General features: G+C 36.1%; 1 protein-coding gene across 1 annotated transcript; it reads right to left on the bottom strand.

Moving 5' to 3' along the window:
* Positions 1–1,262: 1,262 nt before the first annotated feature.
* Positions 1,263–13,111, bottom strand: LOC140662872 (uncharacterized). The gene is made up of 13 exons (XM_072886559.1): positions 11,310–13,111; positions 10,694–10,882; positions 10,200–10,435; positions 9,673–9,884; positions 9,512–9,588; positions 9,224–9,420; positions 8,989–9,149; positions 8,723–8,891; positions 8,465–8,658; positions 7,627–7,756; positions 7,373–7,562; positions 7,138–7,280; positions 1,263–6,922 (listed from the first exon to the last, which is right to left on the bottom strand). The coding sequence occupies exons 1-13, from the start codon at positions 12,697–12,699 to the stop codon at positions 4,880–4,882; spliced, it is 5,331 nt and encodes a 1,776-aa protein (XP_072742660.1). The 5' UTR covers positions 12,700–13,111; the 3' UTR covers positions 1,263–4,879.
* Positions 13,112–13,345: the final 234 nt, after the last annotated feature.

Genomic DNA, 13,345 nt, shown 5'->3' with positions numbered 1-13,345 from the left:
TTAACTCTTATGATAAACTACACGTAAGAATATCAGCTCTCTTAAGCTGGCAGGACCAAATCAGCAAAATCAAATGGGACCTAATAACTAATCAGATCAGTTTTTATTTTTTATTTTTAATGGGTTTTATTACGATAGTTGAATATTAAGTTAGCAGGACCACAATTTTTTTTAATTGGCACGGGGTACAAATTTATTTTTGGTGGTACAAAATTATTTTCGGTGGTACAAATTAGTACAAATGCTGTATTAATCAGATCAATTTTTTTTTTCATTTTTAATGGTTTTTATTACGATAGTTGAATATTAAGTTAACAGGACCACAATTTCTTTTAATTGGCACGGGGTACAAATTTATTTTCAGTGGTACAAAATTATTTTTGGTGGTACAAATTTGTACAAATTCAGTACTAATTTGTATCTGTTTTGTTTTATTTATTTTTTTAATTTTTTCTTTTGGCCCTGCTAGCTTAATATTAAGTTAGCAGCGCCACGATTTTTTCTGAATTGGCATAGGGTACAAAATTATTTTTGGTGGTACAAAATAGTACAAAATAAGTACTAAATAATCATTAGGTCCCATTTGATTTTGCTGATTTGGTCCTGCCAGCTTAAGAAAGCTGATTTTATTCCCGCGAGAACTGACGTTACTCCAACGAACGATCGACATGATAAACGACATCATTTGCAGAGATCAATGTTAAATCATCCTGAACAGTCTACAAAACCTAATTGATGGACGTTCAAGTTTTACGATACTTCCGGCGGGCATGCTGATTGATTCTATTTATTAATTAGACAACTTCGGCGAATGCATGAATCTGGACGAAACACCGACAGGTATCGCCACCAATAGTATTAGGCGAAGCTGACGTCCGAGATTTATCTCTGTAAGATTTAAAGCAGGCTTTTAGAGACGTTAAGGAAAGGTATCGGGAATCGACCAAGAAATTGTATTGGATAGTGTATTTGCTGGCTTGCACGGTTCAGAATATTCAAGACATCGTTCGGCAAATCGAGGCTGTGGCCTTCAGCGGTTCTTCTCTGAAACTGACAATCGAGATGAAGATGTCATGTTACAGAAACGAGTTCGAGATCGTCACTACGCTAGATATTATTTACATATGAGTTACGCAAGTTTCAATTTCTCGACATATTGGAAATTACATCTTTCTTTTTACAAAACTCTTTTAAATAGATAAGAAAGTTTGAGAGAGAAAGAGAGAGAGAGAGAGGGAAAGAGAGAGACACGCCAATGAATATAAATTTTATAAAGAAATTTTTTTTCATTGTTCAAAACTCGATATCAGCACTTATCAAGCCGATATACATGGATAATATTTCTTTTTTAGCGTAATCTTGTGCATGCTTTTCATAATTCCCGCTGGCACCGTGTTTCATGCTATTTATTCGAGAAAGAATAACGAGACACACAGTGGAATATTGCTCAATGTTATAATTTCTTTTTTCTTATATCGAACTTAAAAAAACTCTTCGGCCTGACGTATGTCGATGACTTACATCTAGAATGTATTTCCGGCATTAAATTTATTTCCACAGTGTTCATCATTGCAAGGGACATACGCTCGTATTTGTTATGAGTGGTCTGATGCTGAATAAGAAATTTTTTGAAGAGATGTTAAAATAATAATACATTACACACATACACACACACACACACACACACACACACACACACACACACACACACATATATATATATATATTTGATAATACCAAACGTTAGACTTTATGATCTGATAGAAAATTTAATTCTGAACAACAAATTTTCTATAAATATGAGTCTAAAAATATTTCCTTAAAAAGTTAGCCAAAAACCTGTAAAATCATGATTTTTTAATACATTTTTGTAACTATCTAAAAAAATATGCATTTTTAAACAAAAATTACTAAAATATTGTAGAGAATTAAATTATGTCTTTTAAATATTAAAATATTTTTAGCACGTTCCATAGGTTTTGAAATAACTAGTTTCAAATGTATAAAAAAGTAGTTTTTCGTCTATTGACAATAGAGCTATTAACAATTTGGAAAGTACTCTTCATTTATACTCTTATGATCTTAATTAATATGTATCTGCTTTTCTTAAACCTGTTATATCAAGCACGCATTAAAGTAAAGTGAAACAAAACTTATAATTCTTTTTAGAAAATATCTCGAGAATAGTAAAATTCATGTATATTATAAAAAAAATTAATTATTTTTGCACGTGTGCAGATTTACTTTCTTAATCTAGATTAATATCAACATATTCCACAATTATCGGCCTCTAATATCACGTGGTTAGCGGCTTGATCAAGACCCGCTTTGGTCCAGAATATAACACGAGAAGGATAAGTATTTGGTCTCAAAATGGACCAATCTTCTTTAATAATTATAACATTAACAATTATGTAAACACAGATAAACTGATAGGTCCTGCAATCTCGTCGCGAATTAGCATCTCCACATATTTATATATTAAAGATTGTTTTTAAATATAATTTCAAGAAGATTACATGAATATATTTAGTGATTAAGAAAAATATTTAAATTTATATAATATATTATTTGTAATTTATTAACTTTTACTATTATTATTATTATTATAATTATGAGTTGAATTTACATAATATTATAATTATTGTTATAATTATTATTTTAATACTACGAATATAATTATTTTATTTTTAATTTTATATTATTATCTTATTATATTTATTATTTTAATTTTACATAATTTTCCTTCAAAAAAAATCTTTTTCAATCGTTTAAAGTATACATTTATACGAATTTATAGAATATCGAAGCTTTTAATACATAATTTATTAATACTCATTTTGTGAACGCAATTTATGGCTGTTTTTTCATACGATTATCTTCTATAATTTAGTACATGTTTTAATCATAATATCTCGCCGCGAATATGCAGTTTTTCATGCTATCGTTATTGATCATATGTTCCCTATGGAAATGGTGTAAAATTGGGAAATGATTGCTTATCGGTGCGATAGCGATCTCGACAGCAATGCCTTCACGATAACGCTTCTCAACAATTTGGATCTAATATTTATGGTCTATTCGCGGTATATTCAAAAAGTTAACATTTATTTTAAAATGATGTCAAATAAATAAATTTTGTTGGAAAATTTATGTTAAAAACTATCATTATAAGTATTTAAAAAAAATCAATTATGCTAGTATAACACTTAGAAAACATAATTACGCATTTACATGATTATATTATTTATTTAATTTTTTTATAAAAGATTTTAATATTTTATTTTATAAATAATTTTATTAAAATATCTGTGCAGTGAAATTGTAGTAAAGATATCATAACCAACGACTTTTTTTATATGAGAGTCGAATCGTGCTGCATTTGACTATCTTGTTCATCGAATACATTTAGATAAAGAACGATTGTCAAGAGTATTAATCTTCTTTACATATTAATAATTATAATTTTTCTAATTAAGTAATTTGTAATTAATTCTTCTGCTTAACATACAAGATTATGTATCGCAAACATTTTGTATTATATTAATTATATTGATTCAAATACATATGTATAACGAATTAAAAAAAAAAAAATAATTACGTAATATTAGTCGATAAGTGTTTAAAGAATTACTTTTACTAAAGTATAAATTGTCATTATATTAGAAAATCGTTAAATTTGGATAGTCACTGGTGACACTGTCGTTGCTAGCATTCTGCATTACTACATTTTACAATGTAAGAAAGGACTTTACTGTCATTTAAGCAGCCATATACATATTTACCTTTACACCGATTTCTTTGGGGTATCGATATTGGTTGGATTCTAATTGAATGCATCACCGGTAATGCAGTTGCATAATCGCCGTTTCAACAAGAGATATATATTTTGTTAAAAACGTATCGGTTAATAAATTTAAGAATATGTTAATATTTTCTTGATTTCAGAACATGTTAAAAATTTCTTATAATGTAAGGTGTTCGTTATTCTCAGCCTACTGACGTATTCCATGTATCTAGTAAATGGCTTCATCGAACATATCTTACACATGTAGCTACTACACGATCGCTTCAATATCTAGGTAACTTTACATTGATAGATATTATAATCATCTCACATATTTGATACATGATAAAATCTGACGAAAAGAGATAAAAAAATATTAACTTTTTTAATCAAGAATAATATTGTCGCATATAATGTTCCCTTTCGGCGGAGCTATTTTATTGTTAATAGTTCGAATTATCGATAGTCAGTCTCGAATATTATGCATATTATGATCGTTATGAATTTATATTAAAAATGAAATTAATATTAAAGAGAGAAAGAGAAATGTAAAATATATATAAGAATTCGTTTTTATTTTTTCATAACCTGATTTCAATGAAGTGCAATATTACTTGGTTATGAAAGCACTTTTCGTGAAATTTACGTCATTTTACAGTTATTTTTTTGTATTTTAATTTTTCGCATAAAACTTGAATCTTGCTCGATTTACAAGAATAACTCGTGATTTTATATCCAGAAAACACTCTGTAGAACGAACACATAATGTATTATAAGCAAAGTATTTATCAAAATACTGTGGAGAAGAGATATGTTTGCGGCGCAATATTTTCTTTATAATTTATTTACTTATAAGGATTAAAATATATATATAGATATATATATATATATATATATATATATATATATATATTGTATAAATCTCAATCGATTTTTTCATTCTCGTATCTTTCTTCTCACGCAAAACTGCACACCCCGTTGCTTCAAGTATTACGATCCGACCATTTCGCTTCTCCCTCTTTCTTTGCCTTCAATCAAACTTGAAGGTAAAGTACATTCACTTTCATATGCAATTGTCTAAAACCATTTTTGTCAGGTTTCTTCCCGTTCCCAGTCCGAATCCTCTTCCTCCGATTTCCTCTTCCAGTCGGTTCTGTAAATCTCGTCTTCCTTCTCCTCTTCTTCCTCGTCAGGCCAATTAAATTTCCCCGAATCTTCGTCGGTCTCAGATTTCGAGCTCTGTCTATGATCTCCGTCGCGGATATCTCTACTATATTCCGTCGAAACGGAATCCGCCTCGTCCGTGCCGGATTTCGAGCTGGTTTTGTTATCCTCCGTGTCAGTACTCTTGCCACGCAACAAGACGGCAGCTTCTTCATTGGCGAACGACTCGTCAATCTCCTCGGATTGCTCGCCACTGCGCTCGCGTTTGATTGACGTCTCCTTCGTCGTTTGTTTTGTCTCGGATGGCTCCTTGGAATCCTTGGGATCCTTTATAGCGTACGCCGAGGAGCCCTCTTCCTCCGATCGAGACTTTTGCATTTGCCAAGCCTTCTTGAAAGGGTGTTCTCTTTCCTGCTGGACCAGTTTGGGTCTTTCTGGTAAAAGATACTCGGGGTCCTCCTCGCTGGCCTGACTCTTCACGATGGACTCCCGCTTAAATAATCCAGTCGATGTCGGCTTTATTAAATGCTCGTCCTCTTTCTTTACGATGTTCCACCCAGCGCTCGTCAGTTCTTCCTGCGACAATTTTGACAGATCTTGCACAGATTCCCTCTTGCTTTCCTTAGTCAGTACAAAGTTATAGTTGTTAATATCATCCTCTTCTTCCAGGGATGTCTTCTGGCTACCGCTAGTGTATGACTGCCTTCTCGAAGTATCCTGACTGCTTTCCTCTTCGCTTACGCTCGCTTCTCGCGAGGGCGGACCTTGTTCACGATATTCTCTCCGTCGCATGTAAATACCGTCGTCTTCGGGCTCGCTCGGTTCCTGAGAGGATCCGAGCGATTCAATCCGTGCTCCAACGCTGACAGTCCATGAGTCCATGTTGTCCTCGCCGGAGAGATCGTCGCTCAGTAATGCTATCCTGCCTTCCGCGGAAGATCTACGTTTCAAGGATTCCGCGCCGGTTTCGCTTCTTTCCTCGGACGATTCGCGCTTCTGAGTGGTCAGCTGCTCCATAAACTGCTTCCTTCGTATTCTCAACTCATGTTCCCAGTCCTCTTCGTCGCTCGTCTTCGTCTCGGAACTTGGAACGCGTTCCGGCTGCATTCCTCCTCGAATCGATGACTCCTCTTGGCTCTCGGAAGACGACATTCTTCTCACAATGTCTGCTGATCTTGCGAGAGGTGCTTTCGTTTGTCGCGATATTGTTTCACGTTGTTCTCTTTGCACAGAGGGACTCTCCTTCCCGACGAATTCCCAAGAACGATAATCGTTTGCTTCCTTAGGCGATGTCCTTCCTCTAGACTCGGATCTTCTTAGTTGACGCAAATCCTCTTCCTCACTTTCGCTCTCTCTCGATGTTAATTTCTTGTTATCTTTGGTTTTCGATAGCGAACGCCTATTGCGTTGAGCAGTCTCATGCTCTCGTTGACTTCTCAGAAATTCGATAGTTTCTTCTTCAGAATCATCCGTCGCGTAGCTTCGCCTATTTACGCTCCTCTTGCTACGCTCCGCGTAATCTTCCGTGTTTCTGGACAGTTTCCTGACAGGTACTTTGGCTCGATCTCTGTCCGACACCTCCTCGGAATCGCGGGTTTCATGATCGATAAATGACATTCGTCTTCCGTTTACTTTCTTCAGTATCGGTATGTCTACCGTTTCGTCCTCTGTGTCGTGTCCTTGGAGCACAACCGCACCGTGTGTTATATCCTTCTGCCAGTCCCAACCAGTAGACGCGATCTCGTCATCCTCGAAATTGTTTGCTTGCTCGACCGTCGTTTTCGCGGTTTCCGTCAGCTCGGTAAAACTTTTATCTTCGTTTGCGCTCGTCTTTTCTTCCATGGAAGCTTCGAACGTCGAAATGTCTGTGCTTTCCATTATGACACTCTTCACCTCTTGCATCGGAAGATCAAGGAGTAACGTCAAAACGACTGACGCAGCTATCACTATCACTACTTCCAGAAGATCAATCTGTAAATGTAAAAGTAATATACTCATACGTATTTCTATCTTACAAGCGACTCTGAACGTGACTGTTCGATTCTGAGATGTTTTTAGTCACTTATATTTGTAAACAAAGTATAAAAGTATATTTAATAACACATTAATAAAAAATTATAATCAGAGTCACATTTAGAGTCAAATGTGTGAAAAGCCACAAGCTTAATAACGACTTAATAACTTACTGCTCTGTAAGGTTGAAATTCCGAGGAAAATCTTGTGGTCCCGACGTTGTAGAAGAACACCGCGAACTGCGTTAGGTACATAGCGTACGATATTCTGCTAAAAATCACTAGCCAATAGTTGGACAGGAATCTGTTAATGACACCTACGGAGCGAGTAATTACTTCGTCAATATTTTATCACATTTAAATCATCGTTAGACACAAGTTTATAAATCAACCGTTTGTTACAACAGACCTCCATGTTCCGTGAAGCAGGCAAATATTGACCAGCAAAGAGCCGCAGCCCACAGCACTGGAGCGATTACTGCATAATGAGCGGCTTCTTCGACGTTGTACACGTAGTCTCGTCTGGCTTGATGCCAAGGTGAAAATAATGACCATGAACCCAGAAGTACTGCAATCGACCAGCCCAAGATCACTAACAGCTGCAAATTAGAATGCTGTCACGCGATCACGCACGATTACGAAGCGCTCCAGAAAGAGTAGTACCTTGTGAATTTTGACGTTTTTCCCGGTATAATGCAACAGCACGCCGAGGCCGACACCGAAAACATATGGCGTTGCTCTGTGCAGCGGCAATGCGTAAGTGAGATTAGCTGTCTTATAGAGGCGCTTTAATCTACAATCAAAAATACAATTTATCAAAATATATGATGTCATGTCAGGGATGAAAAAGTTACTTTTAAAAAGTAACTAGTTACCGTTATTGTTATTTAAAAAGTGACGAACAGTTACCTTTTTAATGTTAAAACAAGATTAAAAATTAAATAAAAAATATACTTTTGTAATATATTTTATTTAAAAAATTAATAATTAAAATATTAATAAGATATTAATAATTTTTTTAAATTTTTTATTTTAAATTTGTAAAACAAATTGTAAAATAAATAATAAAGAAAAAATTTGAAAACCCTCAAAGTATAAATAAAAAATTTTAGTTTGCATTAAATTTATAACTATAGTCAAATACACGATATACTTTTTGTACTCTCATAATTACGGTCCGTACTCAGAACGCGCTTACAAAGATGTAAATACGGAACTATATAAATATCTGTTGATAATTGAAGATTGAATATACGAAAATAGAAAATATAATATTCATAAATAGGTTCCATATATAAAAAGTAACGACAAAAATAACTGTTAAATTTGTTACCGTTATTAAAAAATGTAACTACGTTACCGCTACAGTTACAGAAAAAAATAGTAACGCCGTTATCACTTCGTTTTCAAAAAAAAAAAAAAATAACTACCGATAACGGTGTTATAAGTAACGCGTTACTTCCCAACCCTATGTCATATATATTCAAAAGTATATACTCACGATATTCCATGAAAGATGACAAGAGAGAGATAATTGTTCGTTGTCGCTATGTAACGTAAAGTGGCGGACAACAAAATGAGAAAGGTTATCAGGAGGACACCGATGAGGGGTTTGTACTGTAGGAAGAAGACCAGCATAGGCGCGAAGAGCGACAACTGCATGTCCAGGGCTAATTGATGGGTGTGCGTAGCACACTGCAAAAGATACATTTGATAAACAGATTTAAGCGTACGGTCTGTCTCCTCTCATACAACTCACCATCTCCTCGAACGGAAAGAAGTTCTGCACGTATAACAGATTCGTCCAAGCATTGTGCTTGCAGAGCTCCGCATTCGCCATGATAACGCTGTTCCATTGCGGACCCGAACCCATGTGTTCCATAACGAACGCGTACCAAAACACTACCGCGAGCAACGCCGGTGAAAGTCTGCGAATGTTGATGATAATGTGAAATAATTGCAACGCTTTTTTTCACGTGAGTGAAAAATAATATCTCTTTAGTTTGTAGATAAATCATCATGTACCTGACAAATCTGGCGATGAAGCGGCAAAACCAGCGAATCTCGCCACGAATCTTTAGTTCTCTCGCCATGTTGTAAGCAGTCAGAAGGCCGCTTAGCAGCAGAAACGCATCCGTGTAAACCAATGACACTCGTAAAATAGAGCTAGTCGGGTTGTTGGCGATCTAATGTTTAAGTATCATTTAACATTGATGTGATATCGGCACGTGATGATGCAAAGGCGAAGCGACGATCTTACCTCGGTAAGAGAAGTACGGTTACTAAACGGTATTCGAGAGATTGTTACAAGCTGGTGAGCAACGTAAAGAGCGATCGTGGCCACCGTTCTTATTCCATGAATACAGGTAATATCCGTACCGCCTGTCGTCTCCTTCAATAAAGCTTTAATCGTCCTCCGTAAGGAAAATGACATGATTATCCTCTCAGAATAATTTCCTGCGAAAGAGACACGTGCATTATGTAATCGCACTGCTAAATCGAAATATGCTCGTAAACATGATTTTCGTAATTTCTTGAAACTACTTACCTTTTCCTTGCGTTTCCACGAAATAATCTCTCACAGTTGCCACGATAACAAGACAAATAATCATTGCGTAAAAATATCTATATAAAATAAAAATAATAACGTAAATTTTATTGATTGCTGAATTTTACTGCTCCTTTAAAATACAATGAAAAGAAACATACAGGACGCCGATCGTCTCTTTCGAATAAGTTTGAGACTTTTGTTTCACGTAACACATATTAGGATCGACGTCCACCGTAAATCTAATTCCAAGAGTTCCATTGTAATCCTCTAAGGTACTTTCTAACGCACGTTCGGCGTCCTTAGCGGAACATGCCGCAGGTAGACACAGCGCCCAATTGATTGTAGTAAATTTTGGAATGAAATGACCTGGCTGCAACAGTTAATGCATTGCAGAAAAATTTCTAATTAATTTATTCTATCAATTTAAACGTACAAATCGTACTTAAATTAAATGTCATATGTATCTGATTGTTTTAACGAGCTCAAAAGAAATAGTTTTGAAAGCAAACGTGTCTAAAATTTTCAGAAATTTATGAAATAAATTAATATTATATTTTTTTTCGTATTATTATGTTATATATATTTGTATATTATTATAGGTTTTAATCCATCTATGTGTTTTATAATTTGTACATATGTTATGTATAACATTCCGTTATTTTAACTTGAAAACAAGATCTCTTACATCGTGCATGCTTGCTCGTATAAAAGCGCGCCCCTGCATTAGATTGACCGGCAACCTCATGTCTGGATGGGAAGCTTGCAGGTCCACAGTAGCCAAGCAATATTTCCCTTGAATTCTTATCGTTCTCTCATCTACTTTAACATATGCTAACACACCTAAGCATTGATCGTAATCCCCGAGCTGATTTACGTTTCCTCGTAGCAAGCCCGACGGAATCTTTGCGCTCGAATCCAACACTACAAAAAAGATAGATAAACTTTTTGATTCCGATAAAATACAAATTGTTCGCAATCAAGAACATTCAAGCGACATAAATATAAAATGAACATAATTAGGACCTTTGACTGAAAAAAGTTTCAGTAATATACATATTTCTGTCAAAAAGAAAATTATCAGTATTAAATACTGAATACCTTCTGGCTGAAGTGATCATAATGACTTTAGTTCGTCAATGCGAAAATAGAATGAACAGTTATTTCTGTCAATCGACTCACTTTGCAGCGCCCACAACTTGTAACCTCTCAATTGTCGCAGGAATATTTTGCCGTGTTGCTGACACTCGAGATTTTCAACGTTCGTAAAATTTGGCACGAAGGTCGGCACACGCAGAATTGCATCATTCAGTTCGGACAATGTGACAGATGCGTCTGTATGTTTTCTCGTTGTTGGCTTTGTTTCTTGCTCTAAAAGTATTAATTAGTTACAAAAATTTCCCACAAAAATTCCCGAGTCACACTTTGAAAATTTAAAGCACGACTTTACCTGTTTTTAAGCAAAAGAATGCGCTTTTTAAAACAGATTTATATTTTAATGTATATATATGTACATTTATGCTATCATAGTATATTACTTTTATAAAGAAAAAAAGCTATTTGCGCGCGGAAGAAGTTGCAACATTTTTCTAACTAGTTATTTGAAAAAGAAACAAAATTTTAAACAGAAGAAAATTCAACGAAGAATAAAAGGATTACATGGTTCTGTTGGATATTACTTTAGTTAGATTATTACTTAAGATACTACCACATTGGCGCTTATTCACCTAGAAACGTTATAAACATCTTTAGACAAAGTCGCGCTTTTCATATTGAACCATTTTCACATAATACTCACTCTCCACTTGCGAAACTTCCCTTGACGGCTTCGAAGTTGCTTTTGCTGTTACTTTTTTGACATCCGCCTTCTCCGATTGTTTCGCCTGCTCCTTGATCTTTGGTGCAGGTGTTGAAGTTTCCGGTTTCACGCGCACCTTTGATTTTTCGTCTATTTGTGTTGCAGTTTTAGACACTTCAGCCTTAGGAGTAGCCTTAATCGATTCAACCTTTTTTTTACTTTCAGATAATTTCTCTTCAACTGAACTCTGCGTTACCTCGACTGATTTCTTCGCGCTTTCGACAGATTTTTTCGTGCTTTCGATTGATTCAAATTTCTTTGTGCTTTCGATTGTCTTTTTTACGCTCTCTACTGCCGGTTTTGTGACATTAGTCGGTCTTTTATCTTCATATTGTGACTTTTCCGCATCACGTTTGCTAAATAAAATATTAGTTTTATCTTTATCAGCAAGTCTTACTTTTTCCAATTTTCTAGGTAATGGAACGGTTTCTCTTATATTATCTTCTTTTCTTTCGTCTTTATCTTCTTCATCACTTTGCAAAATTTGAATTTTTTGCTGTTTTTTATGTGATACATCAACTTGTTTCTTAAGTGGTTCTATGATTTTTCGTTGATCTTTGACTCTCTCTTCTTCTTCATTTTCCTCCTCCTCATCATGATCAACTTTATCTTTGCTATATTTTATCGATTTAGTTTTAACTTGTGTTTTGGTTTCTTCCATTCGTATTTTTAAATTTTTTTTAATTTTTTTATCATCATCTACGTCGTTATCGTCATCGTCATCATCATCATCATCATCATTGTCTTCACTTTCATTATCATCGTCTTCATGGACAACAGTTTTTTCCAATTTCTCTTTTCTACTCTTAGCATCTCGATCTGATAGCTTAGTTTTAGATGCATTTTCTTCTTCTTCATCTTCTTCTTCGTCTTCGTGTGTCTTATCTAACCGATCTCTCTCAAAATCCTCCACCAATCCTTCATCCTTCTCCTTGTCCTCTTCCACTTCTATTACCGTATCTTCATCGTCATCGACCTCGACACTTTCTGTCCTACCTTTCGGTGTAAATCTGATCGCATTCTTGTCTCTCGGACGTTCCGTGGCTCGAATCTTCTCCGTTCCAATGTCTGACGTCGACTCGGCAGGTGGTTTCCGGTCACCAGCAGTAGTTCGCAACGATGTGCTTTCGTGCCATTTCCGAGCCAAGTGCACTGGTTTCCCGATCGTTGCCGTTTTGTCCGGACAGACTTTGTCGTGCGTGGAGACGCAGACAACCGAATGCGCCGTTTGCGGCGCGACATCGCGTATTCGGAAGCCGTAGCAGGTGGCGTAGAGTAACACGATGAGACCCAAGAGCGCGATGGACTTGCCCGGAAGGGCGATAGCCATGACAAGGCGACCTTCGCATGGAAATGGCGAAGATTGGACGCCAGGCGCGAGGCTCGATCTACGGCGATGACGACGATAACGACGACGACGTCAGTTGTCGGTTGACGTGCAGCAGCAACTTGCTTTCAAATAACCTGTTTAACTGTGTTCCCGTGTCTCTTTTTCCGACTCACCACTTTCCCCTTCGTGATCGTGAGAAAAGAATCGCTCACGAATTATCAACGATCTCGTTGCGCTGATCGCCCTCCGACGTGGTCAGAGCGAGATCCCGGGCCACCACGTCCACAGCCGGCCGTGCCTTTGGGGAAATTAGAGCGCATGGCATCGGCCCAAGCAGCTAGGAGTTTTATTTAGCATCAAGTTTTCGAGGCAGTCGACCGCCGCCGTAGCGGCGGCAGAAGCAGCCTCTTCCATGTCGCAGCTGCGACTGCGTCGATTCTATCGGAACCGGTTGATACAAATGTCTTATTATACATGATATAAGAAAATTTATAACGTAAATTTCCACATGCAATTCTGAGTGTGTTTGCGGTTCGATTTCACATTTTGTAGCGTCGCGAGTAAGTTTCACTGTTTTATAATTTTTAGAATTTAGGAGGCAACACATAGAGAAGAAAGAGAATCTTTGTCATGTCGGCTCTGTTAC

Source organism: Anoplolepis gracilipes, chromosome 1 (genome assembly GCF_047496725.1).
Source record: "Anoplolepis gracilipes chromosome 1, ASM4749672v1, whole genome shotgun sequence".
Classification (NCBI taxonomy): Eukaryota; Metazoa; Arthropoda; class Insecta; order Hymenoptera; family Formicidae; genus Anoplolepis; species Anoplolepis gracilipes.
The sequence above is the reverse complement of the archived record's forward strand: the minus strand, read 5'-3'. Positions and strand labels throughout refer to the sequence as shown.